Raw genomic sequence first — 17,740 nt, forward strand, 5'->3', positions numbered from 1 at the left:
GTCCAAATAATTTATAGAGTTTTTATTAAAAAATAAAATTGAAAAAAATTTTATTTTTTTGGTACAAAATTCTCTTAAATCAAGTTTATTTCTTTCCAGTAAATTATAATGAAGAAATATTGATATTTTTTAATCAAAAATTTATTAAAAAATTTTTGAGTCAACAAATCTATTCAAATAATTATTTTTCTCCGTAAAATTAAAAATAAAAAAGTCTATTAAGAACAAAATACTATTTAAGTTAACATTAATAACGTAAGTTTCCGTATTGTGCAAGATACATATTAAAAATGTATATTTATTTTGGACACGTTGTTTTTAACAGTTCTACGAGGAAAGACACGTGTGTTACTCTCAAATAAATATTTATTGAATGTTAAAAATATATATTAAAATTTAATAAATTAAATAACTGTCTTCAAAAAAAAATTAAATTATTGATAGTTAATAAATCCTTCTATCAGTGTACAATTTAATTATTTTTTCTTTCATGGTATAAAAAGTAAAGTAAAATAATATGAATTAAATAAAAATTAATCAATAAAAAGTAACAATAGTTAAGATGTGCAGGTGGTTATTTAAATTGTGAATCTTTTTATGAAAAATATTTTAGTATTGTTTATTTAGCTGATAAAAATAAAATTAAATTTATTAACAAAATTTTAATCACTTCGCTTACATATTGTAATTTATTCACGTTCTTTACTGTTTATAGGAACTGCTACAAATTGTTGATTATCAATTTTAATATAAAAGCATGGTGTAGTAAGTAATTCAACTGAGATAGCTCTAACATAATCAATTTCAGTGCATTTTTGTAAGAATGATCTACTGTCATATAAGAAACGATCTCCATTAGCTACAAATACATCATTACCGATAGTTTCACGGATAATAGCAAAATGATGTTTAGGGCAATTACAGATATTTTGGAAACAAATACAATGTGTCCATTGTATAAAACAATAAATCAAACCAAATCGGAGTTGGTTATTTTCCAAATATTGCACCATTGAAGATGACGTCTTTAAATTGTCCTTGTACATTTCTGATATATATAATTTGTTACATTTCATGAGTCTAAAATACTGCTTTATTAACATATTATTATTTAACAGTCCACTTTGTTGCAATGCATCGATAATAATTTGTGGTATGTCATCATTTTATAGTTCTTCATAATTACCAACACTGTAACAGTGGTCGGATATTTGATCCAAAATTTTGGCTTGTATTTTTTTCCTGGCAAAAATGACGCACATTTTTCATTTTGTGATAAATCAATAAGCCTTGTCATAGTTAGAAATTGACTTTGAGATCGTGCTAGTTGAGTATCTATATGCCATGTTCCATGAAATAGCTTTTAATAGTTGTCCATTCAAGTCCTCAGATTCATAACACGTATGAGCCCACAAGGGTCCCTAAAGTTTTTACGGAGTCAGGTAAATGTATCAATAAATGTGTATTTATAGAGCAATACCTTAACCCATACAACTGTTCAAAATCCCGAACGAAACAATTTAAAAGATCACGAGCTACTTCGATTGTAGCATCACTAATTACATCACAACTTAAGATGAATAGACCAATAATCAATTTTAACAAATGTTGAAAATAATCAGGACGCATAATGCCTTCAAATATTGGTATTGTGTAATAAAAAGCAAAACATTTTAATTCGGATGCTTTCCAATGTTTCAAATCATTAATGGAACGTGGCATACGGTGTACAAACTTAGGTGGCTTGATACCTATCAATCGGTTGTCTATTTGGTTCATGACTGCTCGTAATGAAAAGACTTTATCGCTGTACGAAGCATCAAACAACAGAGTCAGAATTTTTTTAATTACACCACCATCGCAGCAATGCATACGATCTATTGCAATGCCTCGAATAAAATCAGGCATAATTAACAATAGTGCAGAATTCCCTTTAACTCCCATTACAGACTGGTCTGGTGTTGTGAAATTTGCATGTTGTATTGTTTGCACCGAGGTTCTTAATTGTGTCTGAGGTTCATACGGATAAACGTGAACATGACCACCTGCATCTGTACACAATGTTTGGCCTTGTATTAAACAAGATGTACAACCAAAATCAGCATTATACAGGACAAAAATTCAAACAATCACTTTTGCCGGCTGATCGCAAACACCCATAAGTACTATACCTCTTACATTTATTTGGATGTTGTTAGGAAGATAAATTTCTACACCTTCAGCAACACGCTGTAACTCTTCTCGGAACTTGTGTATAAAATTATTCATATATGGCTTCTTATCATCGAACCAATAACCTAAGAGCAATGTATTCTCTCTTTCTTTCGTTCATTAAATGGTAGCTCATTAATTGTAAGATAAAATGGCCATATACTTATATGCGACGATTTGTAAACGGGTATACCATCGGTATACCAGCTGAAGGATATGTTGTTAGGGTTAGATAAGAAACCGTTGTTAAACCATTCTCTGTATAGTTCTCCATCATAAATGTCCGTAATGGTACCAGGAAGAGGAATTGGTCTTTGAAATCTAAATTGCAGTCTCTCATAGAAATCCTGTCTTTTGTACATTTCTTGTAATTGGCTGATTATTGGCAACTGTACAAAGTATGAGTTTTTTTTTGACACACGATGGACATTCGTCATTTTCATTAACAAGTTCTCTAATACAAAACTTGCAGTAATAATGTTTAATGAGATTGGTTTCTTCAAGTTGAAAATATTTCTTAAACTTGAATAAACTATTTTTTTCAGTCCGTTTGGCAAACAGTGCAATTCAATCGCTTTAATGATGTCTTCAATACAAGCCATAGATAAATTATGACTCAACAGGAGAGAGAGAATAGTTAACATGCTGTCCCCAACAGTTATTCTATCACCATCGAAAAGAGGTTGATTTTGATTGATGTCATAATTATTTCTTCGATTTTGATTATCATTTCCACCAGCTGGTTCATCTTCATCATCCCTATCATTTTCATTATCAATATCATCTTCATCATCACTATCATTTCCATCATTGTTTATATCCGGTTGATAATCACTCTCATCGCTTGAACTTTCGTCAGTGACATTAAATTGATCTTCCAAGATTTCTATTCTCTCTTCTCTATGAAATATTGGGTCAGCATTTCTGTAAAATAAATAGTGATAAAATAAGAGTTGCATAACATGTTTACTATAACAATTATATTTAATTATTGAACTTTATCATGTAAAATGGCAGAAACATACAAATCTTTCATTAAAATTTTGCAATAAGTTATGTGTAGGACTTACTGATTATCCATATATACAGCAGGAAATATAATTTCATTGTTCCAGCCTTGAAGACCATCGTTCAGCATCTCATTTTCATTTCTATAAATTACAAAGTATATTAGCACTGCGAAATTTATAAATTCTGAAGGGGTTTGGTGGGTTTCAGCGGTTCAAAAAGGGTATTTTGACTACTTTTTTTCTTAGTATACAATCATATATTTTATTTAAACAATTCAGCATATAATAATATATAAAAATTCCACACAATACTGTTTAAATATGTATCTTAGATATCCTGAATTGTTTAAATAAAATGTATGATTGTTTATACTAAAGAAAAATAGTAAAAATACCTTTTTTAAACCTCTGAAACCCACCTAACCCTTAAGAGTTGTGTAGATTTCATATAGGTCTTAGGTATTTTTAATATGAAATTGAAAACTCAGAAAATATGTTAAACTTACCGAGCTTCATCCGGAATTATTTGCTCAATATTTTCATTTAAGTCATTTAAATTTTCACGTAAACGGTTTAATCTATTTCGGAGTTGTCTACTGCCAATATCATCAATAGATCTATATGCCATCACTATTTTCAATATAAATTGTCTTTAAAACGTAATAGTTCGATTTCATTCACTCTAGGAATTTATCTTCAACAAAGATGAACATAGATACTCAAAACTTTAATTTTATGAAACATAAACATCAATAATATCATAACCTGGAACCGAAGTTTCACAGAATAAATATTGGCTTTTTATTTTTGATAAGCAATATTATATGCCAAATAAATGATATATTTATAAATTAAATAATTAAAACAAAATTGAATTTTTGTCTGCTAAATTATTAACTTGTATTTTGTTTTGTTATTAAATTGAGTGATATTTACGTCAACAGATTTATCGCATTACTTAAGAAAAACTTAGCTCCATTTATAACAACGGTAGGCAACTTAACTCTCGAAAATTCTTATTGGATAACATAAACGCGGGAAAGTTAAAAATAAAGATGGAGTCAATCGTTAGCGAATCAAATTCACTTACTTTACAAGTCGCTCACACTTAACGTTTCATTGACAACAGCCTTTAACTTCTCCTAACCTACGTAGCAACTCTGCAGGAAACAAGTCGTATTACGACCCGCCATTTTATATTAAGTTGTTTGTTTTATGCTATCTTAGCGTTAAATTTATTAAAATAAAAATTTATTTCGTGTTGATTGACAAGTGGTAGAGATGCCACCAAAGGGAAGAAAAATTTGCGTTGATCTGGTGGGTCAAGTGCCAAAGATTGATGTGATAGAACTATCACTAATTCCGAAGAAAGATCAGCGGGTTGACAATATAACCTCTTTAAATTGAATAAATCCTGATACTACAAAGAAAGAAAAATACCAAATAAAGATTCTGAAGATTGGATGTAAGTATTAATTATAAATAATTTTAGTTTGTTCAATATTGAATTATATTTAAAAATTTATTTCATAACAAGTAGAATATTTTAAAGTTGCATGATAATATGATGAAACTTAGTAATAATAATCATACCTTTAACTAATTATTTTTATATCATACAATCCATTTGTTTTATTTTATTTCATTTGTAGTTAAAGAAGACTTAGAGAAAGAAACTGTAACTACTGACGGCGAACTTCATGATCCCTCTCGCAAAATTTTTCCGGCAAATGTTCTATCAAGTTGAAAAAAAATCTTGCAAAAATAAAAAGTTACTGGTCAGCCAAAAAATGCTAACAAAAGAAGAACAGATTTAAAAATAAAAACTAACGAAGCAATTTTTAATGATTTAAAAAATATTTCGCAACGTTCCCAGTCATCTTCTAAAAGTTTACGATCTATTCAACCATCTTTTTACATCATATTGCAATGCAAACAGTCAACCCAGTTCATCTAATGTTTTATCAATTCATCGCCCCTGCAGTTCAGTTACCTCCAGCATTATCAGGAAATAATTCGAATTTTAATAATTCCAAACTGATACAAAATATTCCAATAAGTTTGAATAAGGACTCGTCACCCATAGTAATACAATCAACTTTAGATTCAAAAAATGTTGAAAAAATCTTCAAATCAACAACACAGTCTTGACATCTCAGAAGATAAAGAGAATACACCTAGTGGTGGCAGTGACGAAGATATATTGAGCCATGACGATGACTCTGATGGAAATGAAGAAATATTTTCAAGAATAGAATTGGGAAAAGGTAATTATGTGTATTTTTTAAATTAATTTTAATTTATACAACCATAATAATTAAAATAATTTTAAAATGAAAGCTTCGTGATCATTTTTATTATAGTCCTTCTAAGGCATACAATAAATAAAAAATAAAAATTTTTAAATAAATTATTTTATTGCAATTGAAATATATGTATATTTTTTTAGTTACACAAAGAGACATATACTTTCAAGAACAATTGTTGAAAGCCATGAAAAGGAAACATGCAAGTCAAATGAAAACGGATGTTCATTCAGATAAGAGAATTCCAGTGTGTTTTCTATTGATAATTAATTATTTATAAAATCAAATTCTTGTGAATTACATTAAGATTGTTATTGATTCATCAATTAATATTGATTTTTTATTTTCAGGTTGCGCAGCATTATTTTGAAAAAGGAGAATCAAACGATAAAGTAAAACTCTAGAATTTCAAAATTTATTTTTAATAACTAAATCATTAACATTAGAATAATTAATCATTCACAGAAAAAGGTTCATTTGAGCCAAGAAAATATTTTTCTTCCTAATTATTTTCTTGAGCGAAAAAAATTTTTTATCGATACAATAAATTTCACTTATTCACTGATTCAAGAAAATTTATTTGTAAAGAAAATCTTATATTGAGAAAATTCAGCCTCTTGCTCCAAATTATTTCATTTTTGATAAAAGTTAATTGTTTTGTCTTGAGAAAATTTCTCTCTTTATCCAAAAATTAAATATAAAGATAGAAGTAAGTTTTCATTAATACTTTTATTGACTAACATGTCCAATGGGAAGGTCAAATAATATTAAATTATTTTCTTTCATTCAATATGTATAGTTGCACGCTAAAATAATATTAAATGGGTGTCAAATATTTTAGAGAAAAATTTTCTTCAGATAAGATTTTTTCGCAGCTGAAGTAGGTAGTGCTGCTTCGCTAAAGTATCTAAAAATCTTGATCAAATATAAAAATTTATTGTGTCAAATATTTATGATAATTTGAATTATTAAAAAATAACTTCCACCAAGAAAAGAAATAAAAGAAAAGTTTTTACTTTGGCTAACAACTATCGGTCTTCCTTTAGGCATGCGAAAATTTTTTTGAGCCAAGAATTTTGTTCTCCAGTTAAAAATTTTTCTTTTCTGTGTAGGTTGAGTTATCTCCGAATTCTGGCATTTACTTGTCTCGATCTCGTGCATCAATTATAGAAATAACTGCCACAAAAAATGATTGGAGATCCATGGTGAAAGAAACGCTTTTGGAAATATATGGATCTAGCATTGCAAACTATAGTGCAAAAGGATTGCGAGGAGAACACCCAGCTATAGATTTCGATGTTTTCAAAGGATTATTTGGTATGTGAGCATGATTACTAATTATTATTTTTTTTTTATTTGACAGCTTTTTTCGTATTTAAAACAATTACTTTTTTCAAGAATGGGTTAATAGAAAATTTGATAACAAGGTTACTAACAAAGTATATACCAAATATATCAATAAAGTTGCTGAAAATAAAAGAAATTATAAAGCAAAAACTACTTGGACTTAAAAAGTAAATCTATAAATAAAATTAATGTCTCCGATAGTAAATACTGTGCGACAAAACATCACAGTCATACAGGTATGTTATAATTTTGAATGAACCATCATTGAATTTCTAGTTATGCTTCTTACTAATAAATTATCAATCAATTCAATTTTTTAGTTACGTCTTTAGAAAATAATGAAGCTATCAATTTTCCTGAGATCAACAATCAACGAGTATCTAAAGAGATACAAGGAAATGTGATTATAAATGAATCAGACTCTGCACTAGTTCAAGCAAAGCTTCCTAGTGGATCTGAGCACTCTAGTAGATGTCAATTGACATTGTTTCCTGTTGATTATTCTACTAGACAAGCAGAATCTTCTGATGGAAGTCATTCAGTTACACCTATTAGCCCACCATTATCAACTCCGAATGAGTATCAAGAAAACTCTAAAACCAATCAGCGACACTCATTAGTTAATCAAACAATACCTCTTAATAATTCTCATAACAATATAAGTAAACAAATACCTATGAACTATTATGGATGGGTAGGATCACATCACGAAAAAATGCAAGATTCATCTACTAGACTACCTGCGAATTTCGGTTGAGCACAGTCTTCTGATGTATCTCATGCACCATCAGGAAATATTAATTGGGAGACTTCGCCTACTCAATTTAGTTCAGCAATAAGAACTAAACAACCACTAAATGCTGATAATACAAATGAATTTTATTCATCAACTCATCCAAATCCATCGTTGACGTTTTCTGGAGAATTAAACGATTTTTAGCAGATATACGGATCCATATTATTCATTAAACCCATTTAAAACTCCTGATAACTTCCAGAATTATCACAACAGTAAAATGAATACTGATGAACACATCAGTGATTGCGAATCACGTAAGTTTTATTGATAGTGAAATAAAATTCAATAGTCACATTAATTATTTATTTTATATAACAATATTTTCACTTATTACAGAATCTAGTACTGAAAGTGACGATGGGATAAATCGTCTCATGCCTTTATGAGTTCTTGATCGACGGTGTTACCCGAGCAAGACGACCGAGTTATTTTCTGCAGCTATCATTCAAAGACATATTTTATCTACTACTATTTGTTGATTAATAAGTAAATTTATAAAAATGCATACTTAAATCAAGAATATGCAATATTTAAAAATATGGTTCTTGAATTTTTTATATTTTAATAAACATTTAACTATTACTATTAGTTAAACAATAGTTCAATAGTCTCTTTATTGTTTTGCATATTTAATTTTTTTTTAATTTTACATTTTGATGATCGATAATTTTTTCAGATGAAATCCACAAGAACAAAAATATTATTATTATTATTATTATTATTTTAAAAGTCGTTAACAAAAAAATAATAATAATAATAATAATAATAATAATGATAATATTTTTTGTTATTAAAAATTATAATATTATTATTGATAATCAAATTTTTGATATTAATAATAATATTATTATTAACTAACTTTAAAAATTTTATTATTATTAGTATAGATATTTTAATATTATTATTACTATTATTATTATTATTCGAATAAAATAGGGCTTAGGGGTTCAAAATAGGACCTAATTTTAATTTTTATCAGGTCCGATTTTGAACCCCAAAGCGCCGAAAATGGAAATTTGTGGCGCTTGTGGGACCAAAATCGGATCTGCTAAAGCATGGAAACAGACTATAGTTTGACCCTCAAGTCCGAAATAGATCCGACTTTAGAAGGTTCAAAATGGGCTCTAAATTTCGACTCGGGAAGAAAAAAAAAATTTTATTTCTTTACAAAAAGATATAAAATTAAAAATTAAAAAATCCAAGTAACCGATATGGTTGTATATGATTTTCGAAAATTAAAAAAAATTTTTTTGTAAATTTAAAAATTAAAAGAAACAATTTTGGAACGTATTTAATGCGTGGTTACAAAATATTTCACTTTTTATGAAATTCCTAAAATCTATCTACTATAGGACTTTTAAAAAAATTAAAGTTCACAATCTATCTACGAATTTAGATACGAACTATCAGACCTAAAAACTTGAAATTTCGTAGGAATATTACTTTTGTCATGTAGAGGTCAGCTAAGAACGGATTTTAAAAATTCCTCCCCAAAGGGAGTGCAGGGGCGTTAACAATGAAAAAATTCCCGTTTTTAAACTATAACTCCTATCGACTCCAAATTTGGTAGAAATCTTCTGTAAGAGATGTAGAAATAATCTATGAACGAATTTTACAATATCTCACCCCCACAGGGGATAGTGGGAGTGGCTATTAACAATGAAAATTTTTTATTTTGAGGCTATAGCTTCTATCGACTTCAAATTTGGTAGGAATCTTCTGTAAGTGATGTAAAAATAATTTATGAACGAATTTTACGATATTTCACTCCCACAGGGGTTGCGGGGTTGGGTGTTAACAATAAAAATTTTAAATTTCTGAGCTGTAGTTTTTATAAGCTCCAAATTTGGTAATAATCTTTTGTATGTGATGTGAAAATGATCTAAGAGCGGATTTTATGACAACCTACTCCCCAATATGGATTGCGGGGGTGAGTGTTAACAATGAAAGTTTTAAATTTCCAAGCTATAGATCCTACATGCTCCAAATTTGGTAGCCGTCTTCTATATGTGATATAGAAATAATTCATGAACGAATTTTACCGTATCCCACCCCAAAAAAGATTGCGGGGGCGTTAACAATGAAAAATTCCCGATTTCATACTATAGCTCTATAGACTCCAAATTGGGTAGGAATTTTCTGTAAGAGATATAGAAATAATATACGAACGAATTTCACGATAGCTCACCTCACAGGAGTTTGCAGGAGTGGGTGTTAACTATTGAAATTTTTAATTTCCAAGCTACAGCTCCTATAGTCACCAAATTTGATAAGAGTTTTCTATTTGTGATTTAGAAATAATCTAAGAGCGGATTTTACGACGAACCACCCTTAATAAGAATCGCGGGGGTAGGGTTTCCAAACTGTAACTTCTACAGACTCCAAATTTGGTATAAATCTCCGTGTATATATACATTATAATGTCAAGTTCAACTGAGAATGGATTTTCTCAATTCTAACTCAAAAGGGATTGCGGGGGCGTTAACAATGAGAAGTTCCCTTTTGTGATAGCTCTTATAGACTCCAAATTTGGTAAGAACCTTTTATATGTGAAGTAGAAACAATTCAAGTAGATTTTCGACGAACCACTTCTAATAAAGATTGCGGGTGTGGGTTAACAATAAAAAATCTTAATTTTCAAAATATGGCTTCTAAAAGCTGTAAATTTGGTAGAAATCTTTTATTTGTCATGAGGAGATCATCTCTAAACGGATTTCAAAAATTCAACTTCCGATAGGGATTGCAGGGGTAGGTGTAAAATCCAAAATTATAATTTCCAAACTGTAACTTCTATAGACTCCAAATTTGGTAGAAATCTTCATGGATAATGTCAAGTTCAACTGAGAATTGATTTTCTCGAATTCTAACCCTAAAAGGGATTTCGGAGGCGTTAACAATAAAAATCTCCCATTTTCAAACAATAGTTTCTATGGACTCGAAGTTTTGTTGGAACCTTTTTATTTATCACTAGCTGTTACCCGCCCGCTCCGCTGGGCACTTCATAGAATTGTATTTTTAGAGATCTAGACTTGAAATTTAATGGGAGTATTGTTTAGATTTGTACAGATTTCAAATTTCATCAGATTGGCCCGTACTTTTTATCATGTTTTTAACGAATTCTCTTAGAATAAATAGCCAAATTCCTTTTCACATCTCAAGTGCTTAGAAAATGCATTCATTTCAATCTGTTACGTTCCCGCGATCCGGTAATAAGAACAATTCATGGGTTATGTGATCAGCAAAAATAAAATGTATGTAAAATTCTTAGTCCATTGAGTGAATAGCTACATGTAAAGTTAAATTTTGGAAACCTTACAATGACTTTTTTTGCCGCTGCCAAAGAGACGATTGTTGTGAGAAAATATAATTATTAAAAAAGGAAAATATTTAAATCCGTTGGCCTTGGAGGCCATTCCCGTAAGTTCCTGTTTCTCTTGAGATTCTATCAAATTCTATATCTGTAGGAACTGTATTTGAAAAGTATAAATTTTTTGACAATTATCACTCCCACACTCTTATATGGGGAAAGGAATTTCATAAGATCCTATTCGAGAAAATTTCTACATTATAAACAAAAGGTTTCAACAAAACTTCAAGTCCATAGAAACTTTTGTTTGGAAATGAGAGATTTTCATTGTTAACATCCCCGCAATCCCTTCTAGGGTTAGAATTCGAGAAAATCCATTCTTAGCTGAACTTGACATCATACACGAAGATTCTCACCAAATTTAGAGTCTGTAGAAGTTACAGTTTGGAAATTAAAATTTTAGATTTTAGCACCCATCCCCGAAATTCCTATCGGAAATAGTCTTTATTGAAGTTCATTGTGAGATGATCTCTACATAAGAAATAAAAGATTTTTACCAAATTTAGAGTTTTTAGAAGCTATATTTTGGAAATTAAGATTTTTTATTGTTAACACCCGACCCCGCGATCCTTATTGGAGGTAATTCGTTGTAAAGTCCGTTCTTAAATAATTTCTATATTATATGTAGAAAACTCTTACTAAATTTGGGGTCTGTAGGAGCTATAGCTTGGAAAATAAAAATTTTATTTGTTAACAACTACCCCCACAAACCCATGTGAGGTGAACCATCGTGAAATTCGTTCGTATATTATTTCTACATCTCTTACAGATAATTCTTACCCAATTTGGAATATATGGGAGCTGTAGTTTACAAACGGGAATTTTTATTGTTAACGCCCCCGCAATTCTCTTTGAGGTAAAATATCGTAGGAATTCGTTCATAAATTATTTTTCGATCACTTACAGAAAATTCCTTCAAAATTTGGAGTCTGTAAGAGCTACAACTTTAAAATTCAAAATTTCCATTGTTTATACCCATCCCCGCAACCCCTGTGGGGTGAGATATCGTAAAATTCGTTTATAGATTATTTCTATATCTCTTACAGAAGATTCCTACCAAATTTGGAGTCGATAGAAACTATAGTTTAAGAACGGGAATTTTTCATTGTTAATGCCGTCGCAAACCCCTTTGGGGGAGGAATTTAATAAAATTCATTCTTAGCTGAACTTGACAGGAAAATTATACCGGAAGATTTCTACCAAATTTAGAGTCTGTAAAAGTTACAGTTTGGAAATTGAAATTGAAAATTTTAAAACTCACCCCCGCAATCGCTATTGAAGGTAGAATTTATTGAAATCCTCATTTAGATCACTTCTACATCACACATAGAAGACTCTCACTGAATTTGGAGTCTGTAGGAGCTATAGCTCGGAAATTTAAAATTGTAATTGTTAACACCCACCCCCGAAATCCATATTTGGAGTAGGTTATCATTAAATATGCTCTTAGATCATTTCTACCTCAAATATAGCAGATTCTTACCAAATTTAGAGCCTGTGGGAGCTACAGCTCAGGAAATTTTAAATTTTCATTGTTAAGACCCACCCCGCACTCCTCTGTGGAGTGGGATATCGTAAAATTCGTTCATAAATTATTTTTACATCACTTACACAAAATTCATACAAAATTAGAAGTCTGTAGGAGCTAGAAGTCGGAAATTTTTAATTTTTCATTGTTAACGTCCACCCCACCAATCCATATTGGGAGTAGATTGTCATAAAATCCACTCTTAGATCATTTCTACCTCGCATATAGCAGATACTTATCAAATTTTGAGCCTTTAGGAGCAACAGCTAAAAAATTCAAAATTTTCATTGTTAAGACCCACCCCCGCATTCCTCTGTGGAGTGGGATATCGTAAAATTCGTTCATAAATTATTTTTACATCACTTACACAAAATTCATACAAAATTAGGAGTCTGTAGGAGCTAGAAGTCGGAAATTTTTAATTTTCATTGTTAACGTCCACCCCCGCAATCCATATTGGAAGTAGATTGTCGTAAAATCCGCTCTTAGATCATTTCTACATCACATATAGGAGATTCCTACCAAATTTGAAGTCGATAGGAGCTATAGGTTAAAAATGGGAATTTTCTATTGTTAACGCCCCCGCAACCCCCCTTGTGGGTGGAATTTCGTAAAATCCGTTCTTAGCTGACCTCTACTCGGCGAAAGGAATATTCCTACCAAATTTCAAGTCGCTACGCCTTATTTTTCCGGAGATATTATGATGAGTCAATATATAGGTGGGGAATCTCTTATATATATATAGATGTAGAAATCATCTCGAAAAGGATCTTACGAAATTCTTCCCCAACATAGGAGTGCGGGAGTGATAATTGTCAAAAATTCATATTCTTCAAATAAAGTTCCTACAGATATAAAATTTGATAGAATCTTAAGAGAAACAGGAAATTACAGGGATGGCCTTTAAGGTCAAGCGATTTAAAAATGTTTTTCTTCATGTCAATCATTATTGATTTTTGAAAGATAGCCACGGAAATGTTATAGTAATTGCACATTGAAAGTTACAATGAATATTAGCCAGAATAATCACATGGATAAAAAGTACAGGCCAATCCGATGGAATTTGGAATCTGTGCACGAGAAAACAATACGCCAATTAAATTTCAAGTCTAGATCTAAAAATACAATTCTATTCAATTCCAAATATAGTTTTATGTGCCCAGTGGAGCGGGCGGGTAACAATATCTATATATATATATTAGGGTGTGCCAAAATGTAACTTCCGTGGAGAACCTTTTAAAATTGGAATTTTGAGTTCCACTATTAACAACAGCTTTGTTTGGGTATTTCCTACAATATTTCGGGTTGAGATAATTCATTTGATTATTTATAGGATTCTTAACAGAAGATTTAATTGGACACTTCCGGCCAAATTTTGAATTTTCACCAGAAATACCCAAACTAAGCTTCTGTTAAAAAATTCTATGGAAATCAAATGCATTGTCTTACACCAAAATATATCAGGAAATGCCTAAACGCAGTCCCTGTTAAAAGCGGAACTAAAAATTCCAATTTTAAAAGGTTCTCCACGGGAGTTACATTTTGGCACACTCTAATATATATATATATATATATATATATATATATATATACTATATATATATATATATATATATATATATATATATATATAAGAAAATATGTGTTAGTTACACTATTTATAACTCAAGAACGGATGAAGCTATCGGGATGAGACTGCTACCGTTCAACGCAGAATTTTTCGTAGATGGTTATAGACTCCTTATTTTTTGAATTTTATCAACCCTTTCTCATTTTTTTTACGATTTACTTTTATATACATTTTTACCCGCTAATAAAAACAAAAGACTCATTTTTCATCCATTTGTTTTAACACGATTTTTGTTCTTATTACATAATCTTAATATTTGATTGATTTAACGTAATTAAAAAAGTTTAAGAAAGAAGCTAATTATGTCTGGTGAACTAAGTGTTGAAAATTAGTAGCTAAGCAAGGTCGGTTTGATGTTCCGATAAAACAGATTCCTGCAGTACCGATATTTAGATTTCTGCATTGCCGGTTGTTATTGGTGGATTGTCCTCGATTTAGTGATTGGTTTTATCTGTTTTACCTACTGTTGTACCGACTGGCGGTGTTTGGCATTGATTTGGTGATCGATTTTTACCGACTGTTAAGGATTATCATTGTTTTGGTAATTGATTATTGTGGGATTTATTTTACCTACTGTTGTAGTACGGGTGTGGATAATCATCGATTGTCCAAATTGTCCATTTGATCTATCCATCGATTTGTTGATCGATTGTTACCATCGTTCGAAGTCAAAATACTCCCCACTCCAACAGCAGAGCTGATGCTTTTACTGTGAATCAGCTTTTGGTGTTGATGTGATGATCAATTTTATATATTCAAATGACATGTAGTATAAGTATCTGGAGAAATTTCGATACTTACGCCGCTCTGGTGGGTAGAATGGAGGTGTAGGTATTGAAGTTTTCGTCTATTAATCGATTTGAGGTAAGTTTTATCGGCTGTTAAAGGGCACCTAGTGATCTATGTTATCGACTGCAGGGTATTGACAGTCGGTTTGTCACCGAATGATGCTCTGTTTTATTGATGTGGGGTAAGAGTTTTTGAATTTTAACTTTTTAACCCTCCTCAATCTTCTTATTTAATCCCCGGATCGAGAGGATAGCCTTCAGCTCGATCCCTCCTACTCAAATATGATCACCTGCCGCACCCTGACAGAAGGTCGGAGTACAGGGAGTCCGTATTACCCCCAAGAGATGAGCTCCACTTACCTTGGTACAGCCGTACTCTGGGTAACTGAGTTCCTTGTCGTTTTCCCTTCTGGATAGCCTCCACAGGGAAAATCGTCTCGGTGGTACTGGTTGACTTTTCTGCGATAAATTTGGGACTATAAAATTTCCCAAACGGTTCTCTCCCAGCGAAAATTTCTCGCCATCTATCGCCGGGTTTCGAAGCTCGGAAAACGCCAAATAATTCTAAGTTTTAGTTTTCGAAACCCAATTCTTTAATATTTTAATCGTGATTTCCTTCATTTTCTATCCATTCGTTTCGTCAAATTCACAATTCTTTATTATTTCAATCGCAATTTCTTTCATTATATATCCATTCGTTGATTTTCCATACTAAATCTAGCTTGGGACTTATAAAATCTTCGCTTACCTAAATTGTTTCTTACAAAATAATAATCGTCATTTCTTTCATTATCCATCCATTCGTTTCGTCAAATTCACAATTCTTTATTATTTTAATCGCAATTTCTTTCATTATATGTCCATTCATTGATTTTCCATACTAAATTGTCCTCGGGACTTAGAAAATTTCTCACCGAGCAATAATTGTTATTCTTTTAATTTCTTTTACAATTCATTTCTTTTGCTCGCTAAATTCTTAAACAAATTCTCAAATAAATTATTAAACACCCACAAAATTAATTAATACTCGGGTTAAACAAATGTTAATAACAATAATGATAATAACAACAATAGTAGTAGTAATACTGAACACGTTAGGAACAATTTAAGTAAAAAATAATTATAACAAAATTGCCTCAGTCCCTTTTCCCACTAGCTGTGTCATAAAGCTGACATAGTCACACACACATTTACTTACACATTTACACGTGCAAGGTTCTTCGTCGACACTCTGTATATGTATGTGTGCAACCCTGTACAATAACCATGTATGTAAGAGACATATATAGGATAATGATTGAACTACATGAAAAAGAGAGAGACTGATCTAAGTGTTATATTTCAAAGATCGTAAAAATGATCTCTTTCTCACTCCCATTCACACACACACTGATCTATAGTTTTCCATTCTTATTCTTTTCTCCCATTTAATATATTGATATGAAAAAATTCTTCTTAAATGTTTATGTTACAATTTAATCGTGCTTAATAAATTTTCGTCTCAGTTCATAAGTCTTCTCTTATTGAATGCAGAAACAGTTATTTTGAGTGATTTTAGACACTTTAAGTGATTGTGATTAAAACGATATTTTTGTTTGTCTGTTAAATGTTTAAATAAGAAAAATCAAATTTATTTTTTTTTAAATTAAAATTTTATTAATCAAATTAAACATTTTTACAAATCAGTTTTATTAATCCAGGTGATATGGGTGGTGTCAAATCCCAACCATTTAACATAATATTCACTTCCTTTCTTTTTTACAATTTTTTCAACTAGGTATACATGAGGGTATTTTGTTTTACTGAGTTCTTCACTGTAGAATGCTCCTTCAATTGGCTGATCCTGTTAATCTACAAGTTTGTACGTCATTGGATTCGTATTCTGCACCTTATTTATTGTAAATATTTCAGTTGTCCAGTTTGCTGTGTAACCTTTTTCGAACAAATTTTTGTACTTGCTAATTCTTACTTTATCTCCAACTTTTAATTTATTTTTTTTTCACTAATTTTTTTCTCAGCGTAGTTAGGGGTTTGTAAATACTTTTTTTCAAGTCTTGTTCATTATCAACAATTATATCTGAAGGTTTCATTTTTATTGTTCTATGTTTAGTGTTGTTGTAAGTATTCACTAAATCATCAATCATGTCGATCCACTTATAAGTACCACGAGCTGTGAATTTTCGCCACATATTAGTTTGAAGTGTTCTATTAAATCATTCACATATAGATGCTTTCAAATTACTAAATGTTGAGTACATATTAATTTTATACTTTTTCATAAGATTACGGAATTCTTGATTATAAAATTCTTTGCCTTGATTAACATGCAGATTTTTTGGAATTCTTCCGTGTTTTAATATAGAATCCATTGTTTTGGTTACATCATTAGCACTTTTATTTTTTATAGGCACAGCCCAAGCGTACTTGGAAAATATATCAATCACTGTTAGTTAATATTTATAGTTATTATTTACTTTTGAATAAGGAATCATGTCAACTAAATCAGCTTGCCAAGTCTCATCAAGTCCTTGGATATCAACGTGGCGACGTTGATAATTTTTACGAGCTGGTCTGTGAAGTTCATATGCTATTACCGATTTTTTATCTTCCATTTTTGTTTCCTAATTCTTCATGTTTCAGTTTCTTTCTTTTTAATTCTTGATTTTCTTTTTTCAACAACCAAGAGGTCCTCAATGATACAACTTCTGAATGTAAATGGGAAATTATTTCTAATTGATCTCCTCTTATAGTCTT

General features: G+C 30.5%; 3 protein-coding genes across 3 annotated transcripts; 1 reads left to right on the top strand and 2 right to left on the bottom strand.

Moving 5' to 3' along the window:
- Positions 1 to 575: 575 nt before the first annotated feature.
- Positions 576 to 4,209, bottom strand: LOC123265745 (exocyst complex component 3-like). Its single transcript, XM_044729624.1, has 3 exons — positions 3,728 to 4,209; positions 3,282 to 3,362; positions 576 to 3,135 (listed from the first exon to the last, which is right to left on the bottom strand). The coding sequence occupies exons 1-3, from the start codon at positions 3,847 to 3,849 to the stop codon at positions 2,298 to 2,300; spliced, it is 1,041 nt and encodes a 346-aa protein (XP_044585559.1). The 5' UTR covers positions 3,850 to 4,209; the 3' UTR covers positions 576 to 2,297.
- A 149-nt stretch (positions 4,210 to 4,358) lies between these two features.
- Positions 4,359 to 8,225, top strand: LOC123264941. The gene is made up of 8 exons (XM_044728473.1): positions 4,359 to 4,686; positions 4,874 to 5,488; positions 5,671 to 5,774; positions 5,878 to 5,919; positions 6,640 to 6,844; positions 6,926 to 7,110; positions 7,195 to 7,927; positions 8,010 to 8,225. Exons 2-6 carry the CDS (start codon positions 5,335 to 5,337, stop codon positions 7,036 to 7,038), a joined length of 618 nt encoding a protein of 205 aa, XP_044584408.1. The 5' UTR covers positions 4,359 to 4,686; positions 4,874 to 5,334; the 3' UTR covers positions 7,039 to 7,110; positions 7,195 to 7,927; positions 8,010 to 8,225.
- A 6,407-nt stretch (positions 8,226 to 14,632) lies between these two features.
- Positions 14,633 to 17,478, bottom strand: LOC123266086. The gene is made up of 5 exons (XM_044730120.1): positions 17,461 to 17,478; positions 17,258 to 17,409; positions 17,028 to 17,191; positions 15,347 to 15,550; positions 14,633 to 14,715 (listed from the first exon to the last, which is right to left on the bottom strand). The coding sequence occupies exons 1-5, from the start codon at positions 17,476 to 17,478 to the stop codon at positions 14,633 to 14,635; spliced, it is 621 nt and encodes a 206-aa protein (XP_044586055.1).
- Between the last annotated feature and the right edge of the window lie 262 nt (positions 17,479 to 17,740).

The sequence above is a fragment of the Cotesia glomerata genome, linkage group LG5 (assembly GCF_020080835.1).
Source record: "Cotesia glomerata isolate CgM1 linkage group LG5, MPM_Cglom_v2.3, whole genome shotgun sequence".
NCBI lineage: Eukaryota > Metazoa > Arthropoda > Insecta > Hymenoptera > Braconidae > Cotesia > Cotesia glomerata.